The sequence below is a fragment of the Lithobates pipiens genome, unplaced genomic scaffold (assembly GCF_037356315.1).
Source record: "Lithobates pipiens isolate NorthernLeopardFrog02 unplaced genomic scaffold, aLitPip1_a1.2 Scaffold_19, whole genome shotgun sequence".
In the NCBI taxonomy this organism is placed as follows: domain Eukaryota; kingdom Metazoa; phylum Chordata; class Amphibia; order Anura; family Ranidae; genus Lithobates; species Lithobates pipiens.
Window position 1 is genome coordinate 346,503,643 of NW_027507764.1, and position 22,736 is coordinate 346,526,378.

General features: G+C 42.0%; 1 protein-coding gene across 1 annotated transcript in view; it reads left to right on the plus strand.

Moving 5' to 3' along the window:
• The first annotated feature begins 1,893 nt into the window (after nt 1–1,893).
• The window catches only part of RIOK1 (RIO kinase 1), a 61,120-nt gene continuing 40,277 nt past the window's right edge, over nt 1,894–22,736 (plus strand). The window contains exons 1-4 of the mRNA XM_077492151.1: nt 1,894–1,966; nt 9,635–9,812; nt 12,705–12,795; nt 16,453–16,522. Of these exons, the coding sequence (XP_077348277.1) occupies nt 1,935–1,966; nt 9,635–9,812; nt 12,705–12,795; nt 16,453–16,522 (371 nt within the window). The 5' untranslated portion in view covers nt 1,894–1,934. The remainder of the gene's footprint in view (nt 1,967–9,634; nt 9,813–12,704; nt 12,796–16,452; nt 16,523–22,736) is intronic.

The window sequence follows — 22,736 nt, forward strand, 5'->3', positions numbered from 1 at the left end:
AAATGAGTGACAGCAGCAACTATGTGACATAACCATAGTATATCTCAATTACATATAAAAAAGTTGCGCCAATTGGAATATGGACCATCAATACTATATTAACAAAACAAAAAAATAGGATATATATAATTTTTATTTTATTTTTTTTAAAGCACAAAAACAAATGTATGCATATAAGTATCCCATAAAACATGAATAGTACTGAGAGAGATGTGTTAAGAGTGAATCCACGTAATATTATATAGTCCAAAGAAAGATGACGCGTCCAGGGAGTTCCACCACCAGAAGTTCCGGAGACTGTTAGTGCTCTGTCCCTACAGTGCTCACTGGAGCACTGGGCTATGGAGGGGGTGGAAGCAGCTGGCTCAGCCTCTCAGTGGCATGCTGAAAGGATGACCAGCTGCTGTTTAGGTATCTGGTTGGAGCCCGACATTAAAGTTGGGATCTCTCCACAGCCTGGACCAGCTGATTGACATCGGCCAACAAAAGACTTTAGGATGCTGTTGGTGCAAAACAAAGTGCACTCCTTCGACCCACAGGAGAAGTGGGGCAAAAATAGCTTTGGCCCTACTTCTCCTTTTGTTGAGTTGTTGAATAAAGGAACAAGATTTCAGTGTGATTTGTTCCACAAATAAAAACACTTGATATCAAAATCCATAGACACACTCCTAAACCTTGTGGACAGCCTTCCCAGAAGAGTTGAAGTTGTTTTAGCTGCAATGGGTGGGCCAACTCAATATTGAACCCTAAGGACTAAGCCTGGGGGGCCATTAAAGTTCATGTGCGTGTAAAGGCAGGTGTCCCGATACTTTTGGTAATTCGTGTATATAACATTTGTTGCAGAGAAGAAGGTTTCAGTCTTAAAGAAGAGTTCTGCCTTCTCCTCAAAAACTTAAAAGTCAGAAGCTACACATACTGCAGCTGCTTACTTTTAATATTAGGACACTTACCTGTCCTGAGTCCAGTGATGTCGGCACCACAGCTGATGTTTCCATCGGGTGTCGGGTTGCTGCCGCCGACATTGCCAATAAGGGAATCCGTCTGGAAACCTTTTGGCTTCACGGCCGGATCCCTACTGCGCATGCGCAAAGTTCGGCTGTGTTCTCCTACTGGCCCGACAGTAGGGGAATGAGGAGGGAGGAGAAGGGGGCCCAATTTCTGACTGACCTCGTCGCAGCAAGGTCCAACAGAAATGGGGACAGGGTACCTGTCAAAAACAGATACCTGCTTCCACCTCCCTCCGGAAAGGAGCCAAATGTGGCACCAGAGGGGGAGAGGAGATAGATAAGCACTTTTGGGTGGAACTCCACTTTAGGGGCTTATTCACACACAAGTGTGCGTCGTGTAAAATTGTATTAATTCGATAATTTGAATGGTCTCTCAACATGCCTCAACACATGCAAAAATGCACCTACTCCATTTTTTACAATACTGTGTACAATGCAGAGTATTCACCTCTATGCGATGCGGTATATACACTATAGCATAGGTTTGACTTGGTTACTGAATAGGTGTTTTGGGGTGCCGTTCAAAGTCATTGGCACACATGGAAAGTGTCTGAAATTTAAAGTAAAAACAAACTTTTTGTTCCTTTATTTTTATGTCATATTTAGCTCTAAATTCACCTCACAAGTATTTATGGCGGGTAGACTAAAAAGAATATAATGGTTCTCCAGCACAGAACTCATGCTGCACGTTTTTTGCATTTTAGTGTAATTACTTTTTTGCGTACTGTTTTCTTGTAAGAAACATTGGAACTATATAGTGCTCAGCAGAGATAATGGAAGTTATCGTTGCAGTGCGGTGACACACTACTAGCTATTGGTCACAGACACGATTGAGGAGTTTCCTCAGCACATGAGGGAAGTGTTATCAAACTTCCGGCCACATGGGGGCCGTGTTGTCACTTTTGTCGGCCACATGCGAGCACCAAGATGGCGGCCGATCCGGTACAGCTGGAGGATAGGTGAGTAGTTAGAAGTATAATGAATTATGGGGAGCACAGGCGTCCAGATACGTTTTATTTTTGTTTATTACTTTTACGCCTAATACACCAAGTGCCAGCACTGTCACCTGGTCATTATACAATTGTATGGCTCCTGTATACATGCTCTGTATGGAGGGGACAGGGCTAGATGTATGTACCGGGTAACATCTTACGCTGTATGTGCTCTATATCGATTGTGGGGAGGATGCAGCTCCCTGTTCAAGTCTATGGACATTCCATTCTGTCATTCCTATAGTATCCCTACAGGAACGACTTTCCATATCAAGTACTGTGTGATGTGCATGTTTTCACATCCTGATAGCCATACACTGTTAGATTTACTGGTGTTCTAGTCATTCTGAACATCCCTTTTAGTGTATCCAGAACATAGGTGTGCGCACAGGGTGTGCCCAGGAACATTCTTGTCACCCTCTGGGTGCCAATTTCCCCTGCTTCCTGGTGCCCACTGTCTCACCCCTGCAGTGCTTCCTTCCTCTCCTGCCTGCACCTGCAGGGATGATTCAGGATGAATAAATGAATGCATTGCCAATCTGTACCAATCACTCCTGTGTTCATTCTCAATTGAAGCATAGTAAATTGTTTACTACGTTTCAGGTTGTGAATACACAGGAAGCCGCTCAGCTAGGGTTGCCACCTGTCTGGGATTCATCCGGACAGTACGGGTTTTGATACATGTGCCCGGGTCTCTGACCACCTGTTTTTTGATTAAGTGATGAAGGGTTAAAATGTATCTGAACCCAGGGATAGAATGTAATATATTAGAACCTGCCAGTCCTTAGGCCCCTTTCACACTGGGGCGGTGGGTGCATCAGTGCTTTTACCGTCAGTTTCGTGGCTGTATTCGGCCACTAGCAGGGCACTTTTACCCCCGCTAGTGGCAGAGAAAGGGTTAAAACTACCGCAAAGCACTGCTGTGGCAGTGATATGCCAGCGGTATAGCCGCGCTGCCCCATTGATTTCAATGGGGAGGAGTGGTAAAGGAGCAGCATATACACCGCTCCTTCACCGCTCCAAAGATTCTGCTAGCAGGACTTTTTTTACCATCCTGCTAGCGCACTGCTCCAGTGTGAAAGCCCTTGGGTCTTTCACATTGGAGACACCGCAGCGGCTCTTTCAGGGCGCTTTGTAGGCGCTATTTTTAGTGTTATAACTAGAGGTCGACCGATATGGGTTTTTCTCTGGCCGATGCCGATGCCGATATTTAGAAATCATGGCGGCCGATAGCCGATATATGATGCCGATTTTTTTTGGGCCGATATGTTAGGCCGATTTTATTTTATTTATTTATTTTTTTCCTTTTTTATTTTATTTTTTAATCCCCCTTGATCTAACACACCTTTCCCACTGGGGCGTTTTTCAGGCGATTTTGGGCTAAAAATAGCGCCTGTAAAATGGCTCCCCTGCAGTCTGTGTGAAACTTTCACACTGAGGCGATGTGCTGGAAGGATCTTAAAAAAAAAAAGTCCTGCAAGCAGCACGTTTGGAGTGGTGTATACCGCTCCTCCACCACTCCTGCCCATTGATATGAATGGGCACCACTGCTGAAGCGCATGCAATGCGATTTGGCAGCAGTGCTTCATGGGCGCATTTAACCTCTTCCTTGGCCGCTAGCTGGGTTATATGTGCCCCACTAGCAGCCAAATAGCACCGCTAAAATGATGGTAAAGAGCCGCTAAAACTTGCGTTTTACCATCAACGCCCGCTCCACTGTGAAAGCAGCCTTCATAAGTGATACAGAAAATTTCTTACATTTAAACATTTATTAAACAAAACAAACCTCCAATCAGTTTACTTGTATGTATGATTTAGATAAAGAAAAAAAAAAAAAACCTATATATTAAATAAAAACAGGTAGTCAAAACTTTTGTACGAAAAAAAAAAATGGGCTAACTTTAGGGTCCTTTCACACGGGGCGGATCAGTTCTGATCCGCCCCGTGGATGTCCGTTTGCTCAGCGGGGATCACTCCGCCGATCCCCGCTGAGCAGGGAGATGACAGCTCCGTCTCTGCACACTGCGCAGGGACGGACCTGTCACAGCGCCGCTCTCCCCTATGGGAGATCGGATGACGACGGACCGCAGTGCCCGTCGTCATCCGATCCGATCCGCAGACGGATGGAAAAATAGCTTTTTCCTCCGTCACACTTTTTCGGATCGGAGCGGGTCGGATGTCAGCGGACATGTCACCGCTGACATCCGACGCTCCATAGAGCTCTATGGAGCACCCGTTCAGGTCCGCCTGAAAAACTGACAGGCGGGCCTGAACGGGACGTTAGTGTGAAAGGGGCCTTACTGTTTTTATTTTATTTTTATTTTTTAAATAGTGTATTTTTTTCCTAAAAAAAAAATGCATTTGAAAGACCTCTGTGCAAATGCCGTGTGACATAAAATATTGCAACAACCGCTATTTTATTCCCTAGGATCTCTGCTAAAAAAATATATATAATTTTTGGGGGGTCTAAGTGATTTTCTGGCAGAAAATACAGGATTTTTACTTGTAAGCAACAAGTGTCAGAAAAGATTTAGTCTTTAAATGGTTAAACTGAGAACTTCTACACACAGAGATGACTTCATTCATTCAAGTGTAAACATTGTATCATTCTGTTCTTTTCTTGGCAGCCTGCCCAGAGAGGAGGAAAGGGTTTCTATGACGACTCAGGCAACTTACACTGACTGAAATGACTTCTGTAATAGAAAAGTCCCGCTGTAGTTCTAAATCGGCTTTTTATCAGCTCAAATCGGCCGATGCCGATTATTTAAAAAACGGCAAATATCGGCCGATATATCGGTCGACCTCTAGTTATAACACCTGCAAAGCGCCCCAGTGTGAAAGGGGTCTTAAAGTAGTCTACAGACATCCACTATCTAACACTAACCTATCTAGCCCTGTGAAGAAGAAATCAGTATACGTATCTTTTACAGCTTCACTGTGTAAAGGAAAGAAAAAATCTGGACGGCCGCACTCCAATGAAATATGTTAATTGGTGTCTGCCCATACAGCAAAGGATAAAAAAGATCGCTGACACGTTTCACACCGTAGTTACAGCTGCTTACTCATAGCATCAAGCACCTGTAAGTACGATGTGAAACGCGTCAGTCATCTTTTTTATCCTTTGCTGTATGGACAGACACCAATAAACATATTTAATTGGAGTGCAGCCGTCCAAATGATTTCTTTCCTTTGCATGTGGTTTGCATACAGAGCAGGCACCCACACCTCAAGAGGGAGGAGATATTCAGGCCCAGACACCTGGAGTGGGTTTTCTTTTTTTCTTTTTTTTTGTCTGTTTCTAGGCTTCGCTGTGTTGGCGAGTGCAGAGGACACAGCCGACAATGGAAGTCCCATAGTAATGCTATGGGTGGCGTCACTTCCCATTCGTGTCACAGCCGCTGTCAGCTGTGTCCTCTTCAGAGCTTCTGCTGATGGAGCCTGGACTGTTGTTTTTAAAAAAATTATGTATACTGATTTCTTCTTTACACAGTAATGGCCCGTACACACGATACGATAATCAGACGAAAAATACAGCTATCGGATCGTTAGTACAGAGCTTTGAGAGCCAATCATGACAGTTCATCCGATTTATTATTCGATCAGACATACATGAAAATTTTCCTTGTACAATAGCAGATGGTATGATTTTCGTTTAGCCAGTACAGTTGTCGTCCGAAAAAACAATACAAATGCATTACAACAAATTGCATCACTTCCGATTTTACAATTTGTACTTGTAGTAAGCAGAAAAAGTCGAACGATCTGTCGTCAGATTTTCGGATCATTTGTACAGGGCATTAGATAGGTTAGTCTTAGATCGTGGATGTCTGTAGATGCAGGGATTTGAGTGTTAGGCTGGACTTCTACTTTAACCACTTCCGGACCTCCCACCGTACATGTACTGCGGCAGGGCAGTCCGACTGCGCAAAATCACGTACCTGTATGTGATTTAGTGCACACAGTGTATGAGGAAGCTAATCAGCGGGTCCAGCAGCTACAATGGCTGCCATGACCCTCGAATTGTTCACAGGAGACGCAGAGCAGTGGTGTGTAAACAAGGCACACCGCTGATCTCCCAGTGAGCAAAAGAGAGATCTTCTGTTTGGATCTGTTTTCCTCCAGTGTAGACGCTCCCCCCCCCCCCCCCCCCACAGTTAGAAAGCACCTCCCTAGATGCACGTAACCCCTTGATCGCCCCCTGGTGTTAACTTCTTCCCTGCCAGTGTCATTTATACAGGTATAAGTGAATTATTTAGCACTGATTGGTGCCACTGATCCCAAAAAAGTGTCACCTAGGGTCAGATTTGTCTGCCACAATGTCGCAGTCCTGCTAAAAATTGGCACTCACCGCCATTACTAGTAAAAAAAAAAATTGCATAAATCTAACCCATAGTTTGTAGACCCGATAACTTTTGCACAAACCAGACAATACATGCTTATTGGGATATTTTTTACCAGAAATATGTAGCGGAATACATATTGGCCTAAACCGATGAAGAAAATTTGTTTTGTTTTTTTATTGGGAATGTTTTATAGCAGAAAGTAAGGAATATTGGTTATTTTTTTTTTTTATTCAAAATTGCTGCTGTTCTTTGTTTATCGGGCAAAAAATATAAAACAGCAGAGTTGCTCAAATACCACCAAAAGAAAGCTCTATTTGTGGGGAAAAAAATACATCAATTTTATTTGGGTACAGTGTCGCACGACCTCTCAATTTGCAGTTAAAGCAGTGCCGTATTGCAAAAAATGACCTGGTCAGGATGTGGGTAAAACCTTCCGGGGCTGAAGTGGTTAATGCGGTAGTGGACTGCGGCAGTTAAAAAATAAATAAAAATAAACCTGTAAGGCAGTTACATAATTTATGATATACTTGCCTTAGAATGAGGCCCTCTAGTGGCACGCGGTCACCACTGACAGGGCTTTAATTTTCGCAGAGTCTTTCTCCAGGTTTGTAGACTCTGGCTGTATGAGTGACCAGACCTGTGATGACGCACGGGAGCCCTCACCTCCGGCATGAAGCTCTGAGAGTCTGGCACAGTATGGGATGAATATTTTCTAAATGGTGCAAGTTTAGTATATATTCACTGTACCTACAGGTAAGCCTTATTATAGGCTTACCTGTAAGTAAAAATCACAAAGCAGACTTTACTACCGCTTTAACCATTTGACCTCCTGAAGATTTACCGATAGCGCAAGGGAGGGTTGCAACCTCTATCAGATTTTTTTTTTCTTCACCTGTGTCCAATTTCTCGTCGCTTTCTGTCCCATAGCCAAATGATCACACTGTAGACATCTTTCAGCTGTAGCGTGGTCGGCAAGTGGTAAATTTGGTGGTTTTATTGGGTTGAGGTCACGACTCGGGTCAGTCAAATTCCTCCACCCCAAACTTGCTCATCCGTGTCTTTATGGACCTTGCTTTATGTTGGAAAAGGAGAGGTCCATCCCCAAACTGTTCTCACAAAGTTGGAGCATGAAATTGTCCAAAATGTTTTGGTATGCTGACACCTTAAGTGTTCCCTTCACTGGAACTAAGGGATCAAGCCCAACCCCTGAAAAACAACCCCACACACCATATTCCCCCCTCCACTAAATAATTTGGATGAGTGCACAAAGCAAGGTCCATAAAGACGTGGAGGAACTTGACTGGTCTGCACAGAGTCTTGACCTCAACCCGATAGATCATCTTTGTGATGAGTTGGAGCGAAGACTGCGAGCTAGGTCTTGTCGTCCAACATCAGTGCCTGACCTCTTAAATGTGCTTTTGCACAGCCTTCCCAGATGACTTGAAGCTGTTATAGCTGCAAAGAGTGGGCCAACTCAAATCTTGAACTCTACGGACAAAGACTGGGATGTCAAAGTTCATGTGAGTGTAAAGGCACGCGTCCCAATACTTTTGGTAATATAGCGTGTCTTTAGCAGAGATCAGAGATTTGGGAGGGAACCAGCTGGTCCGCCCTCTACAGGCTGCCTGCAGAAACCTACAGGGGTAGGAGCAGCAGTAACTGGTCTATATTACAGATAACTCCTGTACAGCAGCAAAATGCAGGATTACTGCACAGATCTGTAGGAAATGAGACCATGATTCAATAAAGAACACCCATAGCTCTTGTATTTATACAATATTTGTTTAGCCTCTAGTTCAGCTTTAAGGTCACTGTGAGTGAAGTGGAGTTATGCTGTGATTTCCCCACCTTGTAAGGGGACCACTATTCTCTAATAATTTGTGGTTTTGTTTTCTGCAGCAAGTTATGTTGTCCGTTTTTAGATGCAATACAATTTAGCAGATTCTTGTATACACAGGGGGGTTATTTATGAAAGGCAAATCCGCTTTGCACTTGGAAGTGCAGTTGTTCTAAATCTAAGGAGTAGATCTGAAATGAGGGGAAGCTCTGCTGATTTTATTATCCAATCATGTGCAAGCTAAAATGCTGTTTATTTATTTTCCTTGCATGTCCCCCTCAGATCTACAGCGACTTTACTTCCAAAATTTTCATGTGCACTTGCAGTGCAAAGTGGATTTTCCTTTAGTAAATAACCCCCATGGTGTTTTAAAACTGCATTTAAGCCTAACTTATTTCCAAAGTGTCCACTGGTGGATTTTAGGATTGCCAATGTTTAAAGAAGTGGGGCCAAAGCTCTTTTGGCCCAATTTTTCACCTGTGGGTTACAGAAGTGCATTTCATTCCGCATTCCCGTGACTTATATTTGACCGACGGGATGCACCCAGATGCCTTGATTGGCAGCTGACTTTGCCTCTCGGCAAGCTACTGTGAGCCTGAGCCAGCCTCCCCTGTCCTTTCTACAGCCAGGTGCTCCAGTGAGTGCTGGAGGGGCAGAGCCGAGAGCTAGCGACTGAGCTGCTCACCGTCTCTCTGCTCCCTGGAGGCTGAGAACTGAGCGATTGGTGTCCTTTGATCGATCAGTTCTTTGTCTTAGGCCTCATGTACACTGATGCTGGTAAACGGACATTCAGAGGCAGTTGGGTGCTTTTTTTTTCTGCCCCTGAACGCATCCAATGTTATCTTATGTGTACATGTACACATGTTCGTTTAATGTCGTTTTTAGGCAGTTGCGTTTATAGGCTTTTCTTTGAAGGAAAAAAAATGATTTCAGACGCCAAAGTTTCCGATGTTTCAGATGCTAAACGCGTTAACTCACACTTAGCCATGTTTCGTTTACAGGCGTTTTTCATTTTTGCCTATCTTGGGGGAAAAAAAAAAAAAAAATATATATATATATATATATATATATATATATATATATATATATATATATATATATATATATATATATATATATATTTTGCTTCTAAATGTAAAAGCGGCAAAACAGACGTTTTAAACGTGTGTTACTATCTGTCAAGTTAAATCGTTCAGGAGAGGTTGTAAAAACGTCCCGTGTACATGAATCCTTAGAGGTGGAGGGGGACAGATGCCGCATTGGATCAATGCTTAGGCGAGTATGTTTGTTTGTTTGTTTTTTTTAATTCCCAAACTTCTCTTTTAAAATTCTAATATAAACCACCTGTTTAGTTTATATCTGAATTTTTTCTAATATGTATTATTGCAAATCGAGTATTTAGAAATAGTTCTAACATTCATTTTGATAAAAATGTATGTTATTCTTTTGTAATAGTGATGATGGTTATGAGAAGTTTTTAGAGCAGAAAGAACAACTTGCTTCCCTGAAAAATTCTGGTGACGCGAGTGAAGAGGAAGTAGAAGAAGATGATGATGATGACGATGGATGGTACTGGGAAGATGAGAGAACAAATCTTGTTAAGCACTTATGTGGAAGAGGATCTAACCCTCAGGTATTGCTTTGTTTATTTCTAAGTACTATTCATAAAGTTCGCTTGTGGTGCGATTGCTTCCATATGTTTACACTTTTTCAATGTTTCAAGTGTTTTTCAATATTTTTTCAGTAAAGGCATCCTTAAAATTGTGCACAATCCTGGGGCACACCATGTGCGCTTTTTTTTGTGCATTCCAGCACGTAGCATTTTTTAATGATACAAGCAAAAACATTGCAGCGTCATTTTTTAAATTGGACAGCACCAAAATGCATGGTAGTGTAGTACCATGGAAAAGAAGAAAGGTAACAACGCTCTCTGCAGGGACAGCTCAATCCATACACCAGGTCCACTCACAGGTGCCGAGGCTTGATGTATCCCAACACACTTCAATGCAACAGTAGTAAGAAGAGCCGGCAACACTGTAATCCTTGAAGTGTCGTTTATTGGTACATCAGAGTGACAGTAAAACAATAAACTGACGCGTTTCTGCAATAGCCTTTGTTGTAGCTACCATGCTCTTTAGCAGCCACAAATGTACACAGATTCGTGGGGGTGTCTTTAGAAATGAATGGTACCGACATGCATCTACAAAAGGCAGCACGTTTTTGTGTGGTATGGGAAAATGCAAAATTTCTCCCTCCTAGCACAAAGTCTGTCCATCTCATCACTGCAGGAGAAGTAACGGCAGCAGACAGGCTGAAAAAGCTGGAGATGATGTGGGTTGTGGTTCCCCCGCCTCCTCTCCCTCCTGTCTGTACACAGACAGTTCTGTGCAAGATGGTAATCTGCTTTGGGGCAGTTACTCTTGCTCAGTTTCATTTCAGCCCCCTCCAACTGTATGTCTTGTCTACATGGGACAAAAAGACACCCCATGCAGTTACACCCTAGAACAAGACTCTGGACTGGTGGATCTCTTTTTCGAAAGACGATGAGAAAATAGTGTGTCTCTCTGTCCTGTAGGGTCCGAACAACGGACATTAGAGCCTGGTGGGCTAGGATGGTGTTGTGGACAATCTATCGGTCCAGGGGACTTGGTCACCACAAGAGTGGTTGTTGCCCATCAACATCGTGGGCAGTTTGTCTTACCCTTCTGCATTGGTCAGAATAACCTGGAGGGCCTCCCTGTAAGGCCCCGTTCACACCTATGCGAATTAGATGTGGCCTACACCACATCCAATTCGCAGGACATTTTAAAATACGTCCATTTGAATTCATCTCGTTCACATATGTGCATTGCATTCGCACTGTGCATTGCCCAAAAAACGTGCGTTTTCTGGGCATTGCGGTGCAAATTACAATCACATTATCTTTTATGGGAATGCGTCTGATTCGCAGATGCATTCCGTTCTGAACACAAATTCTCCCCCTCTCCTCCTCTCCCTGCTCACTGATCTGCAGCTACAATGGAGAGGAACCGCTGAACAGCTGTTTTTTCTCTTCGCAGAGAAAGCGGAGCTGGAATTCGCTCCACATGTGCGAACCCAGCCTAAGGCTTCAGACCTACAATCCTGCAGCGGTGATGTACATAAATTATCAGGGAGGCACAAGAAATTGGGCTTTTCTGGAAGATGCAGCTCTTGTCCTGTATTGGGGGAACTTCATGTTCGCTGATCACATTCCCAGCAAGGAAAATTGGCAGGTGGATTCACTCAGCCATCAACCACTGACTCTGAGGTAGTGGGCTTTTCACCCAGAGGTGTTCAAGGTGGGGAGCCCTGGATGTGGCGTTCAATACAAATTTAGACAGATTCATATCCAGGGCCTCTTGAGTGTTCGTGGTGGATTATATATATATATATATATATATATATATATATATATATATATAATATATATTAAAAAATCCTCTCCAAATTTTTTTTTTTTTTTTTTTTTACTTTACTTTACTTTTTGGATTTGGACTTTTGGACACATTTGGATGTCTGTGTTCAGGTTATCCAACTTTAGTAAATCTGGTCCTTAATGTTCATAGGCAACATTCTGTTCCTTTAAAATTATCTGTTTACCCCCTGTGTACAGCACCTCAAGTTTTCTGACACCCCCTTGGTGTGCCGTAGATAGAGATGAGTAGGGCTAGTTCACACCGGTATCAACCAGCTACACCTGCTGCTGCTTTCCCATGCTATGCAATTAAATTGGCTGCAAATCGCATCGGAACATGGAAAAAGTAGTGCATGCACGCCACGTAGTTTTTAAAACGTGGTGCACGAAATTACATGGTACTGCAATACCATGCAATTTGGTTTCCGCAAACACTGTGTGCATTTTGGGGTGCCATTAACATTACATTGGCATGCAGATCTCAAGGTCTGTGCGTTTAAACACTGTGCTGGAAACGCACACAGAATTTACCTTTCTTGCACTGCATTCTAGTGTACAACGATCCTGAAACTGTTCCAACCCCCCCCCCCCCCCCCATGGCACATCATATGGTTCTTTATTTCTGAACCTGGAAGCACTCCATTCCAAACACTTGCTGGTTCAGTTTTTGCTGGAAGAGACCTGTGAGTAGAAGCTTCCATTTACAACCCAGGGTTGAACTGCTGAGTGTGATCTTGGTTTTAAAAATGTTGGGAGGCTGTTTAGTTATCAGAGGGTTCCTTGGAGTAAGCACCAAACCAAAGAACGAGGTGACAACTGGCTATACCTTTCCCCCTCTTTGTTTAAGCCCTTTGTTTACCGTGACTTACCCTTTAAGTCACTTGCCTGAACATGACAATGCAGAACGCTTTCTTCTCAGTTAATTGGAAATTACACACTTTGTGTAGGTAAATTATACTTCTTTAATTTTATTTAGACCAGGCATTTGATTCCAGCTACAAAAAAAAAATGTATCCAATTCCCTAAAATACTCTGATTCTTTGCAACTCATTTTGTATGTTTTTTTACCAGTAAATGTTATTATTTTAGGCCAACAGGCAAGATATGCAACACAGTTCATCTAAAGCATATACAGTGACGGATAAGGTTTTACAGAAGTATGAAAATAAAATTAATCTAAGTAAGTATATGTGTTTTATCATAAAAAATAAAAGGAACTAATGCTTATATAGAACACTCAGCTTGTTAAGTATTTTTAAAGCAGTTGTATGGACTGCTTTGGGATTTTTACTTACAGTTAAGCCTATAATAAGGCCTACCTGTAGATAAAAGAATATCTCCTAAACGTGCATCAATTAGGAGATCTTCATCTTGCATGTAGCTGCTGACATCAGTTGCGCATGCTCTCTGAAAGTCTGGTGTATTGTGCCAGAACTTCAGAGCTTCTTGCCAGGGGATTTCCCCAGGGTTTACTACCGCTTTTAAAGCTCAACTTGTGGCAGATATATAAAAGACACAAATGATTGTAGCTCTGTAGTCATTAATATACTGTTGAATGTATTTTTTTTATGTATGTTCGAATTTGACTTAACCACTCCCCCCCCGCGCTATAGCCGAAAGACGGCTACAGCGCAGACGTTTCCTGCCAGGAGGGCATCCCTGGACGTCGTCCTATTTACTTCCCCTCTGCGCGCTCCCAAGAGCGCACATCGGGCAATTTCTGTGCTGGCCGCATCCCCCGGACACAGTCACAGATCGCTGTAAACGGGCAATCACAGCGGCCGTATACATCGCGATCGGCGTGTCCAATGGGAGATGATCTCATATGTAAACATATGAGATCATCTCTCGGCATAAAAAAGAAAAAAGTAAAATAAAGTGTCATCCGTCCCCAGTGCCACCTGTTAGTGCCATCAGTGCTACGTGTCATCAGTGCCATATCAGTGTCACGTGTCATTAGTGGCACGTATCAGTGCCATTTTGTCATCAGTGCCACCTGTCAGTGTCACGTGCCATCTGTTATCAGTGTCACATGTCATTAGTGGCATCTGTCATCAGTGCCACATCAGTGTCGCGTGTCATTGTCCTGGTGCTCCAGGGCCTTCAAAAGTGTAATAGGTAGTCAACAAGTTGGATGTGTAATTTATGCTCCTAGAACACGTGATGGTGCTCCCTGCATTTTGGGCCTCTCTAAGTGGCCAGGCTGTGAAAAAGTCCCACACATGTGGTATCATAATACTCAGGAGGAGTAGCAGAATTTATTTTGGGGTGTCATTTGTGGTATACACATGCCATGTGAGAGAAATAACCTATTACAATGACAATTTTGTGGGGAAAAAAATAAAAATAAAAATTCTTCATTTTGCAAAGAATTGTGGGAAAAAATGACAACATCAAAAACCTCACCATGCCTCTTACTAAATACCTTGGAATGTCTACTTTCAAAAAAGGGGTCATTTGGTGGGTATTTGTACTTTCCTGACTTGTTCGGCTCACAAGAAATGAGATAGGCCACCAGTACATCAGATGTGATCAATTTTGTATGATTCGCACCACAGCTTGTAGACTCTCTCTAACTTTCACAAAGACCAAATAATATCCACTAATTTGGGTTATTTTTACCAAAGATATGTAGCAGTATAAATTGTGGCCAAAATTTATGAAGAAAAATTAATAATTTGCAAAATTTTATCACAGAAACAAAGAAATATGCGTTTTTTTTTTTTTTTTCAAAATTTTTGGTATTTTTTCATTTATAGTGCAAAAAATAAAAATCCCAGAGGTGATCAAATACCACCAAAACAAAACTCTATTTGTGGGGAAAAAAGGACAAGAAATTCATTTGGGTACAGTGTTGCATGACTGAGTAATTGTCATTCAAAGTGTGAGAGCACCGAAAGCTGAAAATTGGTCTGGGCAGGAGGGGTGTTTAAGTGGTTAATATTAGCCCCTTACACTCTATTCTACAGCAGAGTTTAAAGAGTGGTGAGGGAGAATCCACACAAAAAGACTGTCCAGTTACAGGGTAGGGGTGGGGAGGAGATTTGAATGTAAGGAGATCAGGCCTCCTGTCATTCCAGGCAGGTCTGTGGTGTATGGCAGAGCTGTGGACTGGATGCACAGAAATGCCAATCCTTAGGCAATAAAAATGGCTCTTGTTAATGTATTTTATTTATGTATTTGGCTGTTTGACCTGTCGCTCAAGTTAAAGAGGAACTTCGCCCTACGTAACCCCTAAGAAAAAGAAAAAATCCCAAACGTTTGTCCCTATCTCAAAAAAGCAAACAAAAACATACTACACCGTACTTTGCCTTGTCTTTATGCACCAAGTCCCTTGTGCATGCATGCACATGCACATGCACATCATTGTGATCTCCCATTTCTCTGGCAGAAAATCTGGCCTGGCTAAGCATGCATAAGTAAAGGCCATGTTATGATGTGTATAGCGGCATGTGATGTGAATGGTATGGGGGTGATGAGTGGAGGTAACATAAGTATACCGACCTTATTTTTTAGGGCAATCTACCTAGATATAAAAGTGAGGTTATCAGCCCAATGTTTATAATCCAACAATATTCCATGTGCATATACATAGGTGTGGTCTCATGACTGCAAACCATAATAAAGGTGGAGTAACACAATAACAAAAATAAGAGAGAAAACAAGCAATTAACATGAAACTCACATCAGAAGTTACTTTTAAAGACTAAGCTCACCTTAAAGCAGTAGTAAACCCGCAGCTGCTGGAAAAAAAACAAAGCCGGGGCTGACATCTTTTCTCGTCTTCCTTCCAGGCTCAGGGCCTTCCACTACATGAGTGGCCAGGAGAGCGATGACATCACTCCCACATATGCGTGCGGGAGCCATCGTTTCGGGCTGAGAAGGTCTGCAACCATGAGCCGAATCTTAAGAACGCATGTGCCGGTGATGTCACTGGCTGCATGCACTCTGAATATCTCCTAGACTGCAAGTTTAGGAGATCTTCACAATACCTACAGGTAAGCTATTGTTATAGGCTTACCTGTAGGTACAAGTGGTGTAACAGAGTTTACTACCACTTTAAATTCACATATTTTTGCAGGAAAAAGGTGCATTTATTTTTTTCACCAGAAGCCTGCAAAGCCTTGCACCAGGGAACAGTGGCTCGTGGGTGCAGTGCCAGACTCCTGCAGAAAATATCCTCCAGCTCCCTGTCTGTATGCAAGTACAGACTTTCAGTTGGAGAGCAGGAGGAAGTGTCAGTGGACTACGAGGGCTGTGATTACCACACTTGTATTCCACAGTAGTTGTTTTGCTTTATATATGTGCATACACACTTGTTCACCAAACTGCCTCCAGGTCAAACATCATCCCTTCCCATAATGTTAGGGAGTATGTGCACTGATTACATCACATGCACTAGATCACAGGGGACAGTGCAGGTCCTTGCCACTGTCAAATACTTCCTTGGGAAAGGAGCTGGAAACTGGCATTTTACCCTAGGCTTTGGAGCTGTGTGTTTCCGTGGAGACAAGTAGAGTAAGGAGAGTCTTCAGTAGTGCCAACCAGGAGCATGCACATAAAGTGGCCCCATGGAACCGTGTAAGGTAATGATGCCACCACAAAACTGGTATCTTAGAAGAGAGCAGTTTGATAGAGGGAAAGCAAATCGACTACAGGCTTGGAAGCGTTTAAAGGTTTATTAACAATTTAAATATTGTTACAGCACCTAGAAGTCTTTTGTAAAAGAGAATGTTCCTTTTTATAACTGCAAATGTTGCATATTTTAATGCACAATTTAGGAATGTATTACCAAAAAGTGTTTTAGTGAAATATTTTATCTTTTTATGATTTTTAGGTAGACTTAATCTGTCTGATTCAGTTATGAATAAAGTCACAGAAAAATCCAGACAAAAGGAATCGGACATGTGAGTAAAACAGAGTTTAATGGCTTTTGTTTATTTGAACTGATATGACTCTTTGATTTTATTAGATGTACAGGTGCAAACAAAGCATTTGTGATGTCAGTGTAGCTACACAAGGGCCCCCAGGGATTTGGAGGTGGGGGGGGGGGGGCAATTTATACTGGACCTCCACAGTCCAAGACACTGCCAACCTCTCGAGCAGGTAAGAAGTCATGGCATTTTCCATAATGCCTGAGCCCATGCTTCTAGTTTGCAGTATGTAGCTGGTGCCCCAACGCTTCTTCCTTGCCTGACCATCACTGAGACATGCAGATTGCTTCACCATTGTCATTAACCATATTTTGGACTGAAAATGAAGAGCATGTTTGCTGTCTGACCCCAGAATTAACCAGGAGAACACTTGGGAGTATAGAAAAGGTTGCTTTTAGCTTGTTTCTATATGCCTATAGAACCAACAAGGGACCTTCTAGTGACTATGTCCACCACTGTGGATGTAAAAATGACTAGTTATTTAAAAGACTCATTTGTTTGGCATTTGGTTAGAGATTGGCACCCACATTTTAATGATCTAGTTTTTAAAAGGCAGCTATTGGAACAAGAATACAGGAGCTGCCCATGATGACTGTACCCCTTTAAAAACAAAACTGCAGGACTTTTTACCCTTGCTTCACTGCGTATTGCTTTTGTGCACAAGGATCGGACTGTAAAGCAAGCCATGAGAACAATGCTTCTGGGTACTTTCAGCTTTAAATGGATTGTGCCTGCATTGCAAACTGTGTAACTAGGGCTGAAACTAGTTGTCAACTATTTTCAGAATCAACTATTTGGTCAGCCGATTAGTTGGCCTTCATACAGAATGCATTATTTGTTTACATGTCAGGAAATACAGTGCAGCACACATACAGCTCAGTACACTGTTCATACATGTCAGTATACACAGTACAGAACACATGTAACTCGGTACACTGTCCATACATGTCATTAAGTGCCTGAGAACTTGTGAATGTGAATGAGGAGCAATGTCTCATAGGACATGTAGTTGTGGTCAGGAGAAAGAAGTGATATAAAGTGATTCTAAAGGCAGAAGGTTTTTAAATGCATGGAGGTACAAAACCTACTGCGAAAGGCTTCTAGCCCCCCCGTATACTTACCTGATCCAACTCCATCTAGCTCTGAGCCCGACAACAGCAGCACTGGGCTCGGTCCCTCCTCACAGGACTCAGATGTGGCAGCCGGAGCCATTGGTTCCTGCTGCTGTCAATCACAGCCAGCAGGTGGCGTAATTTGCTGTCGAAAGCACCATTTTTGTATCTGGTGTACTGGGCTTAAGACTGGGATGCCATTAAAGTTTGTGTGCGTGTAAAGGCAGGCGTCCCAATACTTTTGGCAATATAGTTTTGTGTGTGTGGATAGATGGATTTGCTTTCACTGTTTCACAGTATAAATTAACCCCTTTATAGTAGCGATTATATGCTGTTTTTGTACTATAAAGGGCTATTTTATAACCCCATCATGACAGGTGATAAAAAAACATGCTGCTTTTAAATGTCTCAGTGACAGCAGGAACAGGTCTGTCATGCATAATATTATATTACAATCCTGTCTGAAAATATGCAAAACAGTGTTTTTAGGTCTTTTTAATAAACTTATTTTTTTTCTTCTTCTTCTTTATATTAAAGTTTTGATCTGAGTCTGTTATATACAACCTCCTAATAGTGTATGTGTGTGATATATAATCTTTGTTATTTTGACTGGATTAGATATTTTGTTCCCAACCATATAGCATGTTTTTTATATTTACCACTATATATAGATATACAAGAATAAATCCTCCTTCTTTTTTTATTTTTTACTTTTACATAATTAAATTATACACCACTTTTTTTTTTTTTTTTTTGAGGGTTTTATCTGATTTTTTTTTTATTTATTTTTTTATTTCATAATCTTTATTCATTTTCAACATTTCTTTACAAAATAAAAGCAAGAGAAACATTCTCTATAGCACGTGTAACACTTATTACATCTTTACAAATACAGTAATACTATTGTGAATAATAAAACCTTTAGAAAACGTTCCTATCCATGATGTGTCAATAATTCTTCTATCTAACCCCCACTTTTCACTCATTGCTCAGATATTCCTCCTTCCCCTCCTACTTCCTCTCTCTCTACCCGACTTCCTCCTCTCCCATGCCTCATTCTGGATATCTCATTCTATCCAGCCAGGGTTTCCACATCTTTTTATATTCTTTAAAATTTCCTCTCCTCAAATATATCACCCTCTCCTTCCATATTGTCTCCATGATTACTAACTGCCAGTCCGCTACTGAGGGGGCATTTTTTGCTTGCCACCTTTGAGCTAACAATTTTCTTGCCTGAAACAGACATCTCAGTATTACTTTATTTGTATGTCGCGATCTTCCTATTGCCTCACCCAGGCCCAGCACACATATCCTGGGATCCCCTATGATCGCTACACCGAATGTTTCATTCAAGGTGATAACAATCTCTGACCAGTAGCGAAACAATTTTGGGCATCGCCAGAACATGTGAGCCAGGTCACCAGACTCTTGACATCTAGGACATTTGTCATCTGCTCTGCGTCCAAAACTAAACGGTCTTTTTGGTGTATAATAGGCTCTATGTAGCAACATTAAGTGTGACATCTTCTGGGCAGGCGAGACTGAGACTGAATAACCATCCTCCAGTATCTTCCTCCACTGTTCGTCCGTAAATATTCCCAACTCCTCCTCCCATTTCCTTCTACATTTAAACCCTTCTGGGCTTCCTATACTTCCTTCACATATAACTGGATATACATCCGCTATAAATCCTTTTGTCCTTACTGGGGCATTTAATCTGCTAAAAATAGGGGAGTTATTCCACACAGGACCTTGCCTATTAAATTGTTTCCCTAGAGCGTGTCTAATTTGAAGATATTTATAAAATGATTGTTTTGATATATCAAACTCTGATCTTAAAGCGCTAAATGTTTTTAATATTTTCCCTGTATATAACTGGGCCAACTTATCTATCCCTTTAACTTCCCATTCTTTATATACCCCTATTTCTTCCATTTCCTGCAGGTTCCGGTTATCCCACAATGGGGTGTACTGAGTTAAGCCTCCCAGGCCTTTAATCGCCTTAACTGCCTTCCACACCTTTACTACTAATTTTATTGTAGGTATTTTTTTTTGGGAAATGAATTTGCCTCCAGAGCTTCTACCATATTCTTATGGGGTGTCTCCATTAATATTAGGGCCCTGTTAGTTCCTCCACCCATCTCTTCACTCATTTCAAAGTGTTGTAATTGAGCAGCTAAGAAGTAGCTCCTTGGATGTGGAACTGCCATTCCTCCTTTTCTTGTAGGTGATTGCAAAGTTTGTAGAGCAATCCTAGATACTCCCCCTTTCCATATAAGTTCTCGAAATAATACCTCTATTTTCCTAAACCACATTATGTCTACCCAAATCGGGGAATTATGTAACGCATACAATAACTGAGGCATCCATACCATTTTAATCAAATTGCATCTCCCTGCATTCGATAATGGGAGTCTTTTCCAGATTTCGATTTTCTTTTTAAATTTAGCTATTAATGGAACCAAATTATCACTTATATATTTATTAGGATCTCTTTGTATGTATATCCCCAGGTATTTCATGCGCTCCACTACTTCCAGCTGCGCACCTGTCCCTGGGCTTTGGGCCCTACTTTTATCCAATGGCATAAGAGCTGATTTTTCCCAGTTTATCTCTAGGCCTGAGAACCTCCCGAAGTCTGTAATACGTTTCATCCCTTGTCTGAGGGACTGCTGTGTCCCCCAGAAAGAGGAGAATATCGTCCGCATATAGCGCTATCCTCTCTAACCTCGTCCTCCTTTGGAAACCGACCATATTCCTACTAGATCTAATTGCAATAGCTAATGGTTCTATTGCCAGGGCAAAGATCAGGGGTGACAAGGGGCACCCCTGTCTTGTCCCCCTCTCTAGGAAAATCCTATTTGAATATTCATTATTAACCCTGATTCTAGCACTAGGGCCATTATACAGGGTTTTTACCCATGCAATAAGATTACGGCCAAACCCAAATTCCCTCAGTACCCGCCAGATATAGGGCCATTCTAAACTATCGAAGGCTTTGATTTCATCTAAAGCCATTATTGCCTTATTGCCATCATTCTCTATAGGTACCTGCATATTAAGATATAATCTTCTTATATTCGTGCTTGTAGTTCTGCCTGGGATAAAACCTGTTTGGTCGGGGTGTATCAGCCTGGAAATAATTTTATTCAATCTAATGGCTAATACTTTGGCTAATATTTTAGCATCCGCACAGAGATGGGAAATGGGTCGATAGGACTGTGTTTCCAATGGGTCCTTCCCCTCCTTATGTAAAACTATAATTGTTGCCTCAGTCATTGAAGTCGGCAATCTCCCCTCCTTTTTTGCCCAATTAAATACTTTAAGGAGCTCTGGAAGCAATATTTTACTGTAATATTTATAGGTTTCCACAGGAAGACCATCTGGCCCTGGGGATTTCTTATTAGCCATTTCTGCTGCTGCGCACTGGATTTCCTTGATTGTTAATGGGGCTTCCATTATCTCATTCTCCTCCTTTGTTAGGGAAGGCATTTTGATATTCGAAAAGAACCTATCCATATCCTCGCCAACCTCTGTCCCCCGTGAAGAATACAGTTTGGCATAGAATACCCTAAAGGTATCAGTAATCACTGAGCTCTGTGCTGATATTTCTCCTTTCTCAGTCCTTATCACTGGGACAGTGGATGGCGAGGAGTTACTTCTTACAATCTGTGCCAACATCTTTCCTACTTTTTCCCCTTCCCCATATTCCACTTGTTTCTGGAACAATCTTTTATTCTCTATTTTCCTAGTAACCACTACCTTGTGTTCCAGTTGTTTCTCTAACCATATTTTTTTTTTCTCTGGGGTGAGGTTTTCTATATATGCTCTCTGCTATTACTAGATCCCTTTTAACCCTATTCTCCCATTCATTAGATGTTTTCTTAACATTCACTACCTGTTGGATAAGAATACCCCTAAGATAGGCCTTCAATGCGTCCCATATTACTCCTACCTCTGCAGACCCACTGTTAAACTCCACAAACTCTGCCACACTAAACAGCACCCTCTCGGGGTCTCCAATTAGCTCAAACCACACTGGATTCATATTCCATACACTTGGGGGCTTTATCCCCCCTAGATTTACCGAAACTGTCACTAGCGAGTGATCTGACACCCCTCTAGGTTGATAAACTATTTCCTTTACTACACGGCTTGCCTCCTCATTCCCAAGGACTAAATCTATCCTTGAGAGTGAGGAGTATGAGCTTGAGAAACATGAGTATTGTAACTGGTCCGGGTTACGCATTCTCCATATATCGGACAGGCCCCCCCTCCAGCAAAAATCGAGACAGCCGGGTCTCAGCCTCAGTTTGCATATATATTCCTGGTGGAAACCTATCCTGGCTTTTATTTATAACCTCATTAAAGTCTCCCATTACTATAACAGGAATCCCCGATTTATCCGCTATAAATTCCATCAAACAATATAAAACTTCCATTTTAAATGGGGGAGGAATGTAAACATTTGCAAAAACATACTCCTGATTTTCAATTACACAGTGTAAAAAGATAAACCGCCCTTCTTTGTCTATATTGATCTGCCGACAGGAGAACGCCACCTCTCTCCTTACCAGCACGGCCACTCCCCTCGAATAAGAGGTGTGGACTGAATGGTACTGGACTTGAAATTTCCTACTCTGAGTTTTTAATATGGTTTCTTTAATTAGGTGTGTCTCCTGTAGGCAGATCAATCCTACTCCACACTTTTCCAGGGTGTCAAACACTACTGCTCTTTTTACAGAGGCTCCTAGCCCTCGGACATTCCAAGAGCCAATATTCAAAACTCTAGACTGCATAACTCTAGAAAGTGTGGAAAAAGAAAAAAAGAGTAAAACCTGGAGGCTCAAAATTAACATTTAAATTCCCTGTCGTTGAGCAGAAATAATCCCTGCTTCTCCCTCTATAGTTCATGCCAAGGAGGAGAATGCAAGGGGGGGATGTAAAAGGGAGAGTGCAATCCCACTTAGTGAGTACTTATACCATCTTTTATACTTCCTAGTGTCATCCCTTCTCAGTCTCCCCTTGTGAGCATAAGATCCAAACCTTCTGTCTACACACACCATTACCCCGTG